Source organism: Ogataea philodendri (assembly GCF_020536065.1).
Source record: "Ogataea philodendri strain CBS6075 chromosome Unknown scaffold1, whole genome shotgun sequence".
Classification (NCBI taxonomy): domain Eukaryota; kingdom Fungi; phylum Ascomycota; class Pichiomycetes; order Pichiales; family Pichiaceae; genus Ogataea; species Ogataea philodendri.
The window spans coordinates 115,662-130,761 of record NW_025763889.1 but is presented as its reverse complement, the minus strand read 5'-3'; the positions used below and the strand labels follow the sequence as shown (position 1 = coordinate 130,761).

The window sequence follows — 15,100 nt, the reverse complement described above, 5'->3', positions numbered from 1 at the left end:
TTAATAAACCTTGATTACTAAAATAATAGTTACATGTGAAAAATTAATATAGTTGCTAGAAATGGAAACTCTGCACCATTTTAGAGATTCTACATATACTGGAAATTTCTTGTGAATAAACCAATCATAGCGGTTGCGATTTTTGGCTAGAACTGAAGCTACTGTGTTGAGCTTCCTGGAAATCGGCTCCTTACGTACAACAAAATTTCTTGTCATACAAGGTGTAGAGATGCACTGAAAATAATTTAGTGAAAATATCCGTTTGATAGTTGATCATGGATGAAACAGAATCCGTGAAGAAATTGCTGGCTTCGCTTTCAAGAGGGATAGACGACTTGGAGAAGAACGTGAAGTCTGAAGTTTTCATAAGAAGTCTTTTGGAACACGTTCAGGAGGCGAAATCTCCTCTTGAAAAAGTCGACCTGTACAATAATTACGCATATGTGATAGCGTCCCTATACTTTGTGCTGCTCAAGACGAGCGGCGAGAACAAAAAGAACGAACATCCGATCATGCAAGAGCTGAATCGCGTCAAACTCTACATCGATCGAGCGAAAAAAGCAGAGCAAATCAAGAAGAATGGTAATATAGATCCAGATGAGGCCTCAAAGGCTGCAGAGCGCTACGTCAAGAACCAGCTGGGAGAGAAGGTGGAGCCTGCTGTGAGTAAGGTTCATTTTGAAGGAAGACATACCAAATTCGATACATCTGAAGAAAACGACAAGGACAGTGAAAGACCCGCCAAAAGACACAAACCAGACTCGAAAAAGAGCAGGTCCAAGACAAAGAAATCCAAGGACCACTCCTTAGCAAAATGAGCTTGTTTAGTTGTCCTGAACGGCTCAATAGCATTACCCGGGTAACTGCTACCCTGCGCTGGCTGAAATAAATTATCACAGAGATTACGTAATCATGAATGAAGAGTCCAGTTCCAACTTCCTGTTGGGGCAAGATGTAGGCTCTTTTATTGAGCAAGAGATAAACATTTATATTGGAAATACTTTTAGAAACCCCATTGTATCGATTTTGGAGTCATGTTTCAATATTGCAGAGATCTTGTGTCGCGACACAAGAAGAAGATTCTCTTCAGCACGGGGCTGGTGGCGTTTTCGTACGTGGTAAGCACCTATGTGAGCAATAAACTGGCCGAACTACAAGAGAGATTAAAAGAGGAGAATTTTGCCAAAGAGCAGATCAAGAGGCGTTTTAAGCAGACACAGAACGACTGTTACATGACGTTTCTGTCGCTGTTGCCTGTGTTGACAGAACCTATTTATGAGACGTTGAACGTTGAGGAAATTACCAAAGAGCTTCAGAACAAGCGGCTTGAGAGACAAAAGAGTAAAAACCTTCCTGTTGGCAACGTGACCGATCCGGCACTTTCGACGGTGTTGAGTGACGACTTTTCTGTTCATAATGAGAAAGAGACTACTGTTCAGGCATCTGGTCCAACACAGATCAAGACCAAGACCGAACTGTGGAACGAGCTGAGAAACCAGAGTATCACGCGTTTTTTGACATTGCTATACTGCGAGTCGCTTCTGATCGTGTTTTTGCACCTGCAACTGAACATACTGTCCAGGCGGTCGTATTTGGATACAGCTATCAAGTTGGCATCCAAGACTAAAGGTATTAAGCTGGAGAATGATTCCGGTATCTCGTTGGACGGAGGATACGGTTCTTTCGAAGACGAGAGCGACCACAGCGCACAGGACGAGAACCTTGCTGAACAAGCATTTTTGTCTTTTAGCTGGTGGCTTCTCAACAAGGGATGGACAGAATTGGAGAAGAAGATTGGAGCAAGCGTGGAGGACATTTTCGGAGAAATCAATCCCCGCCAGGAGTTGTCGATTGAGGAATTCGCCACTCTGATCAACAAGACACAACAGATTATTGACAAGGATATCAATTCATCTGCCGATTTGGAGCCGTCCGCGGTGATCACGTCGCTGATTCCACCTGCCAACTTGGAGTTCTTCTTGTTGCAACAGACAAACGACATGGACTTCTTGGCCAACTTTAACAACAATCTACAGAACTCGGAGAACCTGAGCAAGCTGTTGGACGAGCTAAAAGGATACCTCAACAACGAACAGGTGAGTGCCATTATAAGTCTGCTGGTGACGGTGGGAATTTCCAAGGTTCTCGACAACATTGTGGTCAACCTCATGAACAAACAAAAAAACCCAGACAGAGAGGAACAGGTTCTCACACAGATACCCAAGGTGAAGCTGGCTTCGTTACTTGCATCCATCACCAAACAGTCGAACCAGCTCACAAACAATTCTCTTGACAATGAGATCTTGTACACTCTCAACAACTTACAGGAGCTAGACGATCTGAGTGCGAGCGTCTACTCCAATTTCGACGCTTAGGGCTGGTTTCCAAGGTTCTTTCGAGCCTCTACTGGGTTCTCGATCTGATTAAGTAATCATTGACAAAAAAACACGGCAAAAGCATAGTTTTGGCAGGAAGTTTATCGGTTTTAAATCACGCGACTTTGAGCACCATTTTATAATTCTTTTCTTTCACGATTCGTGCTGGTAGAACAAACCTTTGCGAATCACATTTGAACAAACACGTACGCGGCGGAAATCTGGTAATTCGGTCTAATTCCCAAAACCGGTAATTTGATCCAGTATTTTTAATTTTCTGGTGCTACAGCTTGTTGAATAAAAAAAAAACCCGATTCTTCTTGACTCGATCTCAAATGGCTCTTGATACTTTGGATCTAAGCGTTTTGGCGGTCGTTGCCATTCTATTGGCTGCTTATTTCACCAGAGGCACTCTGTGGGGCAATTCCGACGATGGCGTTACAGTTGCGCGTGGGTCTTCCAGAGATCTCATTGAGGTGATCTCGGCCAACGAGAAGAAGGCCCTTGTTCTCTTCGGTTCTCAGACAGGTACTTCCGAGGACTACAGCCACAAATTTGCCAAGGAGTTCCAGTCTCGGTTCTCTATTCCAACCATGTGCGGAGACCTTGCTGATTACGACTATGAGAATCTAAACGAGATCTTTACGAGCGTGGATGGATTCCAGCTGATCGTGTTTTTGATGGCCACTTACGGCGAGGGCGAACCTCCTGACAATGCTGTGGAGTTCTTTGACTATTTGGAGAACGAGTGCGAAGATTTGTCCACGGTCAAGTTTTCGTGTTTCGGTCTGGGTAACTCGACCTACGAATTCTACAACGCCATGGGTAAAAGAACCGTTTCCACTCTCACCGAGAAGGGCGCCACTCTGATTGGTGAACTAGGTCTTGGAGACGACGGCAGAGGAACCATGGACGAGGATTACATGGCCTGGAAAGATGGATTGTTTGATGTGCTCAAGGACAAATTGAGTTTAAAAGAGCACGATCTCGTGTACGAGCCTGGTATCAAGGTCGAGGAAAGCTCGTTGACCGTGTTGTCACCAGAGGTGTCTTTGGGAGAGCCAGACTCTAAGTATGTGAACCCATCTGAAGACGACCTCAAGTCTCACAAGCTCGGCCCGTTCGACCACACTCATCCTTACCTTGCTCCGATCACCGCCAGCAAGGAGTTGTTCAACTCGGAAACAAGACACTGTGTCCATGCTGAGTTCGACTTGTCAGACTCGAATCTCAAGTACTCTACGGGAGACCATCTTGCCATCTGGCCTTCGAACTCTAACGAGGAAGTTGCCAAGCTTTTGGACATTCTTGGATTGTCCGACAAAAAAGACATTGTGATCAAGATCTCGTCCTTGGACCCTACCGTGCATCCTCACGTGTCGTCTCCCAGCACCTACGAGTCCGTGATCAGACACTATCTTGAGATCTCGGGCCCTGTTTCCCGTCAGTTTGTTGGTTCGGTTGCACAGTTTGCTCCGACTGAGGAGGCAAAAGCTTTGGCCAGCAAGCTTGGAAAGGACAAAGAGTTGTTCCACAAGGAGGTTACGGCCAAGTACCTGAACATCTCCGACTTGTTGCACGTGTTGAGCAATGGTGCCAAATGGACCACTGTTCCATTTGAGTTTGTGATAGAGTCCATTGCTCACCTGCAACCAAGATACTATTCGATTTCTTCGTCGTCCATGAGCGAGAAGCAGACTGTTCACGTCACTGCTGTGGTTGAGCAGGAACGGTATCCTAATGTTGACAAAGTGGTCACTGGTGTGGCTACGAACTTACTTTTAAACATCCAGCAGGCCCAGAACAAAGTGTCTGATTCCAAGTTGCCGGTGACATACGACTTGGCAGGTCCAAGAAACAAGTTTGAAAAATTCAAGCTACCTGTTCACGTGAGAAGATCCACGTTCAAGTTGCCGTCTAACCCTGCCACCCCGATCATTTGTATTGGTCCGGGTACTGGTGTTGCTCCTTTCAGAGGGTTCATCAGAGAAAAGGTGAAGCAGGTGGAGAACGGATCCAACGTTGGCAAGGCTGTGCTTTTCTTTGGTTGCAGAAACTCCAACGAGGACTTCCTCTACAAAGACGAATGGGTTGACTATTCCAAGAAGCTGGGCGACAAGTTCGAGCTGGTGACTGCATTTTCTCGGGAAACCGCCAAGAAGGTCTATGTTCAAGACAAGATGCTTGAAAAAGCCAGCGAGATCAACCAGGCTCTGAATGACGGAGCGTTCTTCTACGTTTGTGGAGACGCTGCGAGAATGGCCAGAGACGTCCAATCTGTTCTTATCAAGATCTTCGTTGCCGAGAGAAAGGTGACCGAAGAAGTTGCAACCGACATGGTGAAGAACCTTAGGGTTTTAAATAGATATCAGGAGGATGTTTGGTGAGATAGATTTTTTGAAGAAACCTCACCAAATATGGAAAAAACGATAAAAAAAAAATTGAAAAAATATTTTGTAAATTCAAGAAATTATCGATCATGTCAACCGAGACGCTCAAGTCGATCAAAAACAAGCAAAAGCGACAACAGCTGTTTGCGAAGCTGAAGGATGAACAGAACAAGAAAAGACACAAGCTTCGGGCCTCCAGAGCTAAGGAAGAGCTGGATAACCCAGAGCTGAAGGCTAAAAGACTGGAGCAAAACGTGCCAAAGACCATTGAGTCGATGAGAGTGTATGATGAATCTGTTGGTTTCGAGCTGGAAGGAGAAGACGACTTTGCCGAGTACTTTGTTAACACCAACAAAGAGCCAAAAATCCTCATCACCACAAGCCCGCACGCTAAAAAAACTGCCTACAAATTTGCATCTACACTGATGGACATAATTCCAAACACCACATTCGTCAAGAGAAAGAGAGAATATACAATGAAAGACATGAGCGAATACTGTTCTAACAGAGAATTCACAGACCTGATAGTCATCAACGAGGATAAAAAGGTGGTCAACGGTATCACTTTTATCCATCTTCCTCACGGTCCGACATTTTATTTCTCCATTTCGTCTCTCAGAGACAAGAAACAGATCTCTGGACATGGAAATGCCACTGAACACATCCCTGAGTTGATTCTGAACAATTTCACAACAAGACTCGGTCAAACAGTGGGCCGTCTATTCCAATCGCTTCTCCCACACAGACCAGAAATCCAAGGTCGTCAAGTGATCACCCTTCACAACCAAAGAGATTATATCTTTTTCAGAATGCACAGATATGTGTTTAGAAACGAAGAAAAAGTGGGCCTGCAAGAGCTGGGTCCCCAATTCACTTTGAAGTTGCGCAGAATTCAACGTGGAATCAGAGAAGAAATCGACTGGGAACACAGACCAGACATGGACAAGGACAAGAAGAAGTTCTATCTATGATCATTTTCCTTTCTCGATCTTTTCAAACAGAGTCCGTGCAATCTTGATGTTTTCCAGAACAAGAGACTCGTCGTCGACCTGGTATCCCGGAGAGGTTTTTGGAGGTCCCACGATGATCATTATGTAAATGTTGGAAGTAAGTACATCGAGATAAATGGATGAACCGCGGCCGTGTAAAACAAGATTGTTAAAGTTTGTTCTGATTTTGTTGACACTCTGCTTGTAAGTCTTGATGATATTAGAGATCTTCTCGAATCGTTTTGGGTCCAGCTCGTCTCCGCCAACGGTAAACTTGTTAGTTGACGATATCACGAGAAACGTTGTTTTCTCGAATAAAATCATCTCTCTAGCGTTCACAATCGAGTTGAACTTCGAAAGCTGTTGTTCATAAAGAGAAATATTGGGAATCAGTGAGCACACGATCTGAGACCATGCTTTATATAAACTCTCGTCCCAGATGGAAGTTGCAAATCCTTTAATCTTGAACCTGTAATTCTCGTAGGCAACGTTGTCCAGCTTGTTGAACATGATATCAAACAATTCTTGTCGTTTGTTGATTTGTATCAGATCCATTTTGTGAACAAGGATGAATATCTTGACATTTGGCGAAAACTTGTGAAGATTATCCAACACTCGTTTAAAGATTTCGATATCCTTTTGGACCTCTTTACTCTCCACGTCAAAGACATGAATAAGAACCTCGCACTTTTTGAATATATTGCTTGAAGAGTTGACGTTCTGCGAGTCCGAGTCGTTGTTAAGAAAATTCTCCATGAAGGCGTCCTGTCCACCGCAATCCCATAGATTGAGGGTCATGTTGTTCAGGAATCTCAAGTTCGAGTGCTCAACGTCGATCGTTGCTCCTAATCGTCTGGTATCAAAGGCGGAGTAATTGGAAAAAATAATTGACCTCATTGACGACTTTCCGGAACCTGAACGGCCCATCAAAAGCAGTTTCTTGCCAGACGACATAATGAACAAGAGGTTTTTTTTTGGATTAAAAAATAAATAATTGTTCAAGACTTTTCATCTACCATGTGTGGCATATTATGGCATTATAAAAAGGCTTTCGAGGACCGAGCGAATCAAGACGCAACTTCCAGTGGCTTGGAGGATCCTATCTTTGATGAAATGGCTTCTTTTGTGCTGGAAAGAGGCGGCGACAGCTCAAACCGCTTTACCAAAACCATAAAAAACGGCATAATTAAAGGTTTCTCGTCAGTTCTATCTATTAGAGCACCTCTCACCGTCCAGCCAATGGTAAAAGACAACTTTGTTCTTCAGTACAACGGAGAGCTCTACAACCAACAAATTAAACATAATGATCTGCAATATATCCAAGAAATCCTCGTACAATCTAATTTTGACATTGAAACCACCATAGCACAACTCGACGGCGAGTTTGCTTACTGCATCACAAACACAGATTCCGGCAAAGTGTATTTCGGTAAAGATCTATTGGGTAGAAAAAGCCTGGGATATATGCTGGAAAATGATCAAATTTACATAAGCAGCTGTCCTCCTCCAACAGATAGGGACTCGTGGACAGAGTGTCTGTGTGCAACCATCTATGTGTACGATGTGAAGACCGGGGTATTGGAAACGGTGGACTTCAACACCAGCTCTGTTCTGCCAATCCAGTTCATGGTCCAGGAAACAGATCAAGACTTAGACATTATTGCATTGCATTCGAAACTCGCACACGCAGTACGTAAAAGAGTCACCACCATATCACCACCACATCCAGCACATTCTAATCTAGCCCTTCTATTTAGTGGCGGACTTGATTGTACTCTTTTGGCAGCATTGGCAGCTAAAGAGCTTGGTCCTGGAGCATCCATAGATCTGCTCAATGTCTCGTTCAACAATCCTCGATCCAACACGCTTCCTGCAAACACTCCAGATCGTCTTCTGGCACATAAAAGTTGGATCGGCTTGAAAGAAAAATACCCCGAGGTGAATTTCGAACTTGTCGAAGTGGACGTGCCTTACGAGGAGTACTTGGAACATCGCTCGAAAGTCATCCAATTGATCTATCCAAACGACACCGAGATGGATCTCTCGATAGCCATCGCCTTCTATTTTGCTGCCCGTGGAAGTGGCCAAAAGGTAGGCCATGATGGGGTCAGAATTCCTTATGAAAGCACATGTAAGGTTCTTTTAAGCGGATTGGGGGCTGATGAGTTGTTTGGTGGATATACCCGACATGAGAGAATCTTCACTGGCATTTCGAACCAGTTGAAGCGCAAGATCTCAGGAAAGCCTCAAAAGGATACCACGGAGTATGACTGGGACGAACTTATGAGTTCACTTAAAGAAGAATTGCAGTTGGATCTTTCAAACTTGCACACTCGGAACCTGTCAAGAGACGACAAAGTCATTTCCTGTTGGTCCAAAGAGGTCAGGTACCCGTTCCTGGATGATGAGTTTGTTGGATATGCGACGACAGAGGTGAAACTTGAGGACAAGTTGCAGATGGATAGATTCACAGGAGAGATCATTCGGAAGTTTGCGCTTAGAAAGCTGGCCCAGCACCTTGAGCTGGATTTTGTGGAGAACGAACCAAAGAGAGCCATTCAGTTCGGATCAAGAAGCGCCAAGATGGATCCCGGAGCGGGGAAAATCAAGGGAACAGACCATATCGACGTTAAATAGGTAAATCTTACTCTTCATCGGACGGTCCATCGTCAACGTCTTCTTCCTCGTCCTGCTGCAATTGAGCCGTAGAGGCGTATTCGGCGCCCTCCAGCACCAGTTTGAGTTCTTCGTTCGAATCTCCGAGCAGTTGTGCGGGCTTGAGACCGTCTTTATTGCGAATCGTAGGGTCTGCGCCAACATCCAACAAAGTCTCGACCAGAAACTTTGCATATTCGGGTTCTTCAAAGCTGTAGTTGACAGCATAGTGAAGCGGAGTGTCTCCAGTAAGAGGATGCACGGGATCGACTTCAACACCGTCAATGTCGAGTAATTTATCAAGAACTTCGTAACATCCGTACTTACAACAGAGATGTAAAGCTGTATTACCCGTGGCATCCTTGGCACCGTTCACCACTTCGGCCAACTTGTCGGACTGTGACTCCGCCACCGAAGCTAACAGTTCGACATTGTTTCTTCTGGCAGCTTCTATAATTTGCTCTTGTGGACTGGCCCCGGAAGACATGGTTGAAACACAAAAATAACTTTCACCTTTTGATTCGAAATCATTTACGTACAATACAAAAATCCCTGCTGTGCCACAGATACAAAACAGGTAATTTCCCCAGCCACAAAGCGCGCTTAAAAATTTTCCCTCATGACAGAAGCATGAACTGGCAAGTAAATGACTGAAAATTTTTAACTTTGTAAGGTCCCAATGATTAGAACCAGTACTGTTCTGAGGAATCAGCTCGTCAGAAGTACGGTGAATTGCAAAGCAGCATGTCCTGCCATCGTCAGCTCTGCTAGAGTTTCCTCCAAAACCCCTGTATCTGTTAGATTTTACTCCACTAGATCCACTGTGATTCAACTTTTGAACAACATTGGATCCAAAAGAGAGGTCGAACAATATCTGAAATACTTCACTTCCGTTTCACAACAACAATTCGCCGTCATCAAGGTCGGTGGAGCCATCATCACCCAACAATTGCCAGAGCTTGCTTCTTGTCTTGCTTTCTTGTACCATGTGGGGTTGTATCCAATTGTTTTGCACGGTACCGGACCTCAGATCAATGAGATCCTCGAGAACGAGGGAGTCGAGCCTGATTACATCGACGGTATCCGTATCACCGACGAGAGAACAATGGCCGTTGTCAGAAAGTGTTTCTTGGAACAGAACCTCAAGTTGGTGACTGCATTGGAAAAAATGGGCGTTCGTGCTAGACCAATCACAGCTGGTGTTTTCCAGGCCGACTATTTAGATAAGGACAAGTACCAGCTTGTTGGAAGCATCACAGGTGTCAACAAGGCCCCTGTGGAAGCTTCTATCCAGGCTGGTGCCTTGCCTATTCTCACTTCATTGGCAGAAACTTCTTCTGGCCAGATTTTGAATGTCAACGCTGATGTTGCTGCTGGTGAAATTGCCAGAGTGTTCGAGCCATTGAAGATCGTCTACTTGAACGAAAAGGGTGGAATCATCAACGGTAACACCGGAGAAAAGGTCTCCGCCATCAATTTAGACGAGGAGTACGAAGACTTACTCAAGGAAAGCTGGGTCAAATACGGAACCAAGTTGAAGATCAAGGAAATCAGAGACTTGTTGATGCATCTGCCTCGCTCTTCCTCGGTCGCCATCATTGACGTGAACGATTTGCAAAAGGAACTGTTCACCGACTCTGGTGCCGGAACTTTGATCAGAAGAGGTTACAAGCTTTTGGTCAGAAACTCTCTCGAGGAATTTCAACAGCCAGATCTTCTTAGAGCTGCACTCAACAGAGACGTCGAAATCTCTTCCGGTTCCACCTCTGTGGCTTCTTACCTGAAGGCACTCGAATCGGTCAAGTTCAAGGCTTATGGCGACGAGCCTCTTGAGGTGCTCGCCATTGTCAGAGATGATACAACCGGAGTTGCCAAGCTCGACAAGTTCCTTGCTTCCAAAGCCGGATGGCTCAACAACGTGACTGATAACATCTTTACAGCTATCAGAAAAGACTACAGTGCTTTGCAATGGACAGTCAAGGAAGACGATCCAAACACTGCTTGGTTCTTTGCCAAGGCCGATGGGTCTTTTGCTAAGAACGGACACATTTTGTTCTGGTACGGAGCAGAGAGCATTGAGCAAGTGAGCTCCTTGATCGAAAACTTCTCCAAGCAGGTTGCAGGAAAGCAAAGCGGAATTTTCAAGTCTGGCTCCCAGACCAGAAGCTTCAGCACTCATAGAAATATCCAAGGTGGTGTTTTCAGCAGACAGTTCAAGAGAGGTCTGGCAACTTCTGCTAAAGCCAATCCACCACTCAGAGATGGATCGAACACTTCCAAGTCGCGGGTCGCCCTGATTGGTGCCAGAGGATTCACTGGACAAAACCTGATCTCCATGATCGACCAGCACCCATACTTGGAGTTGACCCACGTTTCTTCTAGAGAATTGAAGGGCCAAAAGCTCAAGGGATACAACAAGAAAGAGATCGTTTACGAGAACTTACAGATCGAAGATATAAAAAAAATGGAGGCTAACAACGAGGTTGACGTTTGGATCATGGCTCTTCCAAACGGTGTCTGCAAGCCTTTCGTTGATGCCATTGAGAACACTTCTGGTGCTGGAACGTCCAAGATCATTGACTTGTCGGCTGATTACAGATTCGACACAACTGGAGACTGGGTTTACGGATTACCCGAGCTGAACGATAGACAGGCTATTGCCAACGCCCGTAAGATTTCGAACCCAGGATGCTACGCTACTGCTGCTCAAGTTGCTATCAAGCCACTTGTGGAGTACTGTTCCGGATTACCATCGATTTTTGGTGTTTCTGGCTACTCTGGAGCAGGAACCAAGCCATCTCCAAAGAACGACATCAATGTGCTGAGAGACAACTTGATTCCATACTCTTTGACCGACCACGTTCACGAGCGTGAAATTTCGTCGCAATTGGGCTTGCCTGTTGCCTTCATGCCTCATGTTGCCCAATGGTTCCAAGGTATTACCGAGACCATTTCTATTCCTTTGAAGAAGCCAATGACCGCCAGAGACATCAGGAACATTTACCAGGACCAATACCAGGGCGAGCAGCTGATTACTGTGAGTGGTGAAGCTCCATTTGTGAAGGACATCAGTGGGAAGCACGGAGTTGTTGTCGGAGCATTTGCTGTGAACGCCAAACAGGACCGTGTGGTTGTGGTTGCAACCATCGACAACCTTTTAAAGGGAGCTTCTACGCAGTGTTTGCAAAACATCAACCTCGCCATGAAGTACGATGAGTACGCAGGTATTCCGGACGATTTGGTGATTCGTGGATGAAGAGACATTTGAAGAGACGAAAAAGTACGTTATATATTCTAAAGAGAGTTAGTGAAAAAATATTTATTTGGAAATTTAATGTTTCGAGGAGGTTTGGTTAGGCAATTTAGTTTGGCGAGACCGGCTTTGGCGAAGAACCGGTCTCGTGGACCGCCACGGATCCAGGATCTTGGCGGGACGAAACGAGACCAGGACACTTTGAGACTGGTAATCAACAAGGTTCGAGAAGTTAGTCCTCAAGGGTTAGTGAAGGTGATCAGAGACGGACAAAACCTCGGGGTTTTGCGTTTGAAAGACGCCGTTCAGCGTGTGGATCTTTCTCAAGAGGGATATTTGTTTATGGGGACCAGCAAGGACGAAAAAGGTGAGACTATTGGGATTCTGAAAGCCACTTCTCAACAACTTGCAAGAAAACAGCTTTCTGATCATCTCCAACAAGAGGTTGCCTTGGAGTTTCAGAAAAAGAATCCCCGGATGGCTGCCAAACAGCAGAAACAAGAGAGCAAACAAAGAGAGCCGGACGTGAAGTTTATTCGAGTTTCGTGGCAGATTACCTTGCACGATTTGAATGGCCAAAAAAGACACGAGATAGAGACCCAGATCAAGAAAGGTGACAGGGTCCGCATAGAAATAGACGACAAAGACAATTTCGACAAGGATGTGAGAACGAAAGGACACGCCAGTTCCTTGAGCGACTTGGAGCATACAAAACGGAGCAAAATCGAAACCAGCATAGACGAGCTTCTCCAGACAGTTGGCGCAACTTTCCAAAAGGAAGGTAAACTTTATGATAAAATATCGTACGAGGTGAAACCATCGGAAAAGAAGAAACTCAGCCAGGACGAGAAGAAACAGTTGAAACAACAAAAGAAGCTGGAAAAGCAGGAGAAACTGAGACTTCGTACAGAACTGAAAAAATCCAAGCAGGGGTCTCAGCTACTAACTGTGGATTAAGAAAACGAACCAACCATTTATTCCATATTCCTATACCTATGCGACAACCTTCATATTATTGATTTCCAAAATGTATCTTTGTTCTTTGAACTTCTGCGAGGTTTGATGACTTTTAAGATACTTCCAACCCAACAATTTGTGACATTGGTGACATTTAATGTCACAAACCGTGTACATACCAGATGTCATTTCCCGGACCTCCGGCTCTCCGAAAAGGACGTTCACAACGTTGTAAATAAGCAAAGCGTCCCCGGTTTTCCCGGTGTATTCATCGCTGATAATCATGTTGGATGAAGACAAATGCGTCAGACATTGACTGCACCCATAAGTGATAGCCTGTCCATTCTTGTTATATTTCGAATGTTTGCGATAAAGCGGTCTTGACCGTGACGAACGGCCAGAAGAACTCGGAAACCGTGTTTGTTGCAAGTACAGGACTCTTGTTGTGGCTCCACGAGTATAAAAAAGAGGATACCGGGGCTCGGTTTCACAATCCTCCTCCTCTTCTGAAGAGCCGTGGTGATCATAGCATGGATGGGGACAATACGATTGTCTACTCAGAAGCACCTGGTCATTATATTCACTGTCAACATTGTCCGGGTCCAGACATTGCGAATATCTCAGACCCATCCTGGCAACACAAATCCTCTTGAACGCTGAAACTAGCCAAACTGCACGTAATTAATTTCTTATCTGCAGCCCAGAAGGGGGTAACGGTTTCTCTTCACCGAACACCCGTGCACCGCAAAGCAGCACTTGGGGCGGGAAGCGACCCAAAAATTAGCTAAGCAAAATTTGGAGAGGAGGTCTGGCTAATTTTTTTCCGTTGGTCAGCAGCTGTCTACGTTATCGCTATTGGCTATAGGAAAGACGATATGGCCGAAGGTTACAGGTCATACTTACTTTGGGCCGAACAGCGGTCGGACGCCTGATAGGTGTGGAATACAGCTTCATCATGCGCTGATTCGGCCGCTGGAGACCCATTGCAATTTACGTAAGCGGCTTTCCCGCACTCAAACATGGCCATGCTGCGGTAGCCGTGACGGATTTTACTTTGAAAAAGCTCGGTGAAAAAAAAAAAGCGAGCAGAGAAAAACTTGTACAAATACGAGGTTCGGACCTACTTTAACAAAACGGAGAATATCCAAGAGAATAGAGGTAGTGTATATAGCTGAAGGTGATTTACTGGATTCAGAAAATTTCACCAGAGATAAAAGTTTTCAAGGAATCTTTTACACAGCTTGTTGAGAAAGCAGAGCAATTTAGCGGAGCCTAAACGTTTTGTCTCAAATTGGTGACTCTACAGGCTCACCATACCATATTCTCAAATTGACATCCGACCAATCCACCACGATGACGACGCCGCGCCCGATTTTGAAAGATAGAGACCTGGACGACCAGGGATTCTCCAACAAGGAAAGAGTCAGCCATATGATTCCAAGGCCGTCCCACGATGGAGTTGAGATTGACTATGAATCGCTTCCGGAAAACTCGCCTGTTATTGCGCAACTTACTGCTGGCGCCTTTGCTGGAATAATGGAACACACAGTGATGTATCCGATAGATGCTATCAAAACCCGAATGCAAATAATGAAGGTGCCGTTGAACGAAGGAATCATACAGTCCTTCTCTAAGATCTCATCCACGGAAGGAGCCGTTGCACTTTGGCGAGGAGTTTCTTCGGTTGTTCTGGGCGCGGGACCTGCACACGCAGTGTATTATCTTGTGTTCGAGTCCACCAAAACCGCTCTTTGCAAAATGTCTGCAAGTTCGCACAGCCATTCCAACGCCAGCTTTATCACCGATGAAAGACATCCAATCATTGCATCGATGTCGGGAATAGCGGCCACCACCACCTCCGACGCCCTGATGACTCCATTTGACGTTTTGAAGCAACGAATGCAAATCATTAATAAGAAACATTACTCCAAGATCTCCATTGGCAATGTGGCATGGAACATCTACAAACAAGAGGGCCTGAGACCGTTTTTCATCTCGTATCCAACTACGTTAATTCTCAACATTCCATTTGCTGCCATTAATTTTGGAGTTTATGAATATGCCAGCTCCAAGTTGAATCCCGATCAACTTTATAATCCAATGTTGCACTGTATTTCGGGAGGAATTAGTGGAGCTGCTGCTGCTGCTCTCACCACCCCGTTAGACTGCATCAAGACTGCATTACAAACACGGTCCGTCCCCAACGTCACTGGCTTCAGAACAGCCGCAGTGGGACTTTACCAGGTTGGTGGGTCAAGTGCGTTCTGGAGAGGACTCAGACCCCGTGTTGTGTTTAACGTGCCGTCAACAGCCATCAGCTGGACAGCATATGAGATGGCTAAGGCCTATCTTTTGAGGGACAAGCCTTCACCATAGAGCGAATTTTCTGTGTATAGTTGCATTAAGCAAAAAAGCATGACGTTATGACTGTTGAAGTAGTTCCTTTCTTAAATACTGTAGATTGGAGGAGCTTAATTTTTG

At 45.2% G+C, this 15,100-nt stretch overlaps 15 protein-coding genes across 15 annotated transcripts; 8 read left to right on the top strand and 7 right to left on the bottom strand.

Annotated features, from left to right (window-relative positions):
• Positions 1–275: 275 nt before the first annotated feature.
• Positions 276–818, top strand: OGAPHI_001804 (uncharacterized protein; the record flags this gene model as incomplete). Its single annotated transcript, XM_046202605.1, has 1 exon — positions 276–818. The coding sequence occupies one exon, from the start codon at positions 276–278 to the stop codon at positions 816–818; it is 543 nt and encodes a 180-aa protein (XP_046062464.1).
• Positions 819–1,034: 216 nt separating this feature from the next.
• OGAPHI_001802 (uncharacterized protein) lies at positions 1,035–2,375 on the top strand (the record flags this gene model as incomplete). Its single annotated transcript, XM_046202603.1, has 1 exon — positions 1,035–2,375. One exon carries the CDS (start codon positions 1,035–1,037, stop codon positions 2,373–2,375), a length of 1,341 nt encoding a protein of 446 aa, XP_046062462.1.
• OGAPHI_001803 (uncharacterized protein) lies at positions 1,436–2,254 on the bottom strand (the record flags this gene model as incomplete). The annotated part of the gene is made up of 1 exon (XM_046202604.1): positions 1,436–2,254. One exon carries the CDS (start codon positions 2,252–2,254, stop codon positions 1,436–1,438), a length of 819 nt encoding a protein of 272 aa, XP_046062463.1.
• Positions 2,376–2,710: 335 nt separating the features above from the next.
• Positions 2,711–4,762, top strand: OGAPHI_001800 (uncharacterized protein; the record flags this gene model as incomplete). The annotated part of the gene is made up of 1 exon (XM_046202601.1): positions 2,711–4,762. One exon carries the CDS (start codon positions 2,711–2,713, stop codon positions 4,760–4,762), a length of 2,052 nt encoding a protein of 683 aa, XP_046062460.1.
• Positions 3,514–4,014, bottom strand: OGAPHI_001801 (uncharacterized protein; the record flags this gene model as incomplete). Its single annotated transcript, XM_046202602.1, has 2 exons — positions 3,514–3,734; positions 3,843–4,014. The coding sequence occupies 2 exons, from the start codon at positions 4,012–4,014 to the stop codon at positions 3,514–3,516; spliced, it is 393 nt and encodes a 130-aa protein (XP_046062461.1).
• Positions 4,763–4,854: 92 nt separating the features above from the next.
• Positions 4,855–5,736, top strand: OGAPHI_001799 (uncharacterized protein; the record flags this gene model as incomplete). Its single annotated transcript, XM_046202600.1, has 1 exon — positions 4,855–5,736. The coding sequence occupies one exon, from the start codon at positions 4,855–4,857 to the stop codon at positions 5,734–5,736; it is 882 nt and encodes a 293-aa protein (XP_046062459.1).
• On the bottom strand, positions 5,737–6,708 carry OGAPHI_001798 (uncharacterized protein; the record flags this gene model as incomplete). Its single annotated transcript, XM_046202599.1, has 1 exon — positions 5,737–6,708. The coding sequence occupies one exon, from the start codon at positions 6,706–6,708 to the stop codon at positions 5,737–5,739; it is 972 nt and encodes a 323-aa protein (XP_046062458.1).
• Positions 6,709–6,771: 63 nt separating this feature from the next.
• OGAPHI_001796 (uncharacterized protein) lies at positions 6,772–8,391 on the top strand (the record flags this gene model as incomplete). The annotated part of the gene is made up of 1 exon (XM_046202595.1): positions 6,772–8,391. The coding sequence occupies one exon, from the start codon at positions 6,772–6,774 to the stop codon at positions 8,389–8,391; it is 1,620 nt and encodes a 539-aa protein (XP_046062456.1).
• OGAPHI_001797 (uncharacterized protein) lies at positions 7,398–8,237 on the bottom strand (the record flags this gene model as incomplete). Its single annotated transcript, XM_046202596.1, has 2 exons — positions 7,398–7,670; positions 8,013–8,237. The coding sequence occupies 2 exons, from the start codon at positions 8,235–8,237 to the stop codon at positions 7,398–7,400; spliced, it is 498 nt and encodes a 165-aa protein (XP_046062457.1).
• Positions 8,392–8,398: 7 nt separating the features above from the next.
• Positions 8,399–8,896, bottom strand: OGAPHI_001795 (uncharacterized protein; the record flags this gene model as incomplete). The annotated part of the gene is made up of 1 exon (XM_046202594.1): positions 8,399–8,896. One exon carries the CDS (start codon positions 8,894–8,896, stop codon positions 8,399–8,401), a length of 498 nt encoding a protein of 165 aa, XP_046062455.1.
• A 192-nt stretch (positions 8,897–9,088) lies between these two features.
• OGAPHI_001794 (uncharacterized protein) lies at positions 9,089–11,665 on the top strand (the record flags this gene model as incomplete). Its single annotated transcript, XM_046202593.1, has 1 exon — positions 9,089–11,665. One exon carries the CDS (start codon positions 9,089–9,091, stop codon positions 11,663–11,665), a length of 2,577 nt encoding a protein of 858 aa, XP_046062454.1.
• Positions 9,305–12,094, bottom strand: OGAPHI_001793 (uncharacterized protein; the record flags this gene model as incomplete). The annotated part of the gene is made up of 5 exons (XM_046202592.1): positions 9,305–9,563; positions 9,647–9,822; positions 9,935–10,724; positions 11,160–11,563; positions 11,939–12,094. 5 exons carry the CDS (start codon positions 12,092–12,094, stop codon positions 9,305–9,307), a joined length of 1,785 nt encoding a protein of 594 aa, XP_046062453.1.
• Positions 11,744–12,619, top strand: OGAPHI_001792 (uncharacterized protein; the record flags this gene model as incomplete). The annotated part of the gene is made up of 1 exon (XM_046202591.1): positions 11,744–12,619. The coding sequence occupies one exon, from the start codon at positions 11,744–11,746 to the stop codon at positions 12,617–12,619; it is 876 nt and encodes a 291-aa protein (XP_046062452.1).
• A 36-nt stretch (positions 12,620–12,655) lies between these two features.
• OGAPHI_001791 (uncharacterized protein) lies at positions 12,656–13,249 on the bottom strand (the record flags this gene model as incomplete). The annotated part of the gene is made up of 2 exons (XM_046202590.1): positions 12,656–12,935; positions 13,095–13,249. The coding sequence occupies 2 exons, from the start codon at positions 13,247–13,249 to the stop codon at positions 12,656–12,658; spliced, it is 435 nt and encodes a 144-aa protein (XP_046062451.1).
• A 723-nt stretch (positions 13,250–13,972) lies between these two features.
• OGAPHI_001790 (uncharacterized protein) lies at positions 13,973–14,995 on the top strand (the record flags this gene model as incomplete). Its single annotated transcript, XM_046202589.1, has 1 exon — positions 13,973–14,995. One exon carries the CDS (start codon positions 13,973–13,975, stop codon positions 14,993–14,995), a length of 1,023 nt encoding a protein of 340 aa, XP_046062450.1.
• Between the last annotated feature and the right edge of the window lie 105 nt (positions 14,996–15,100).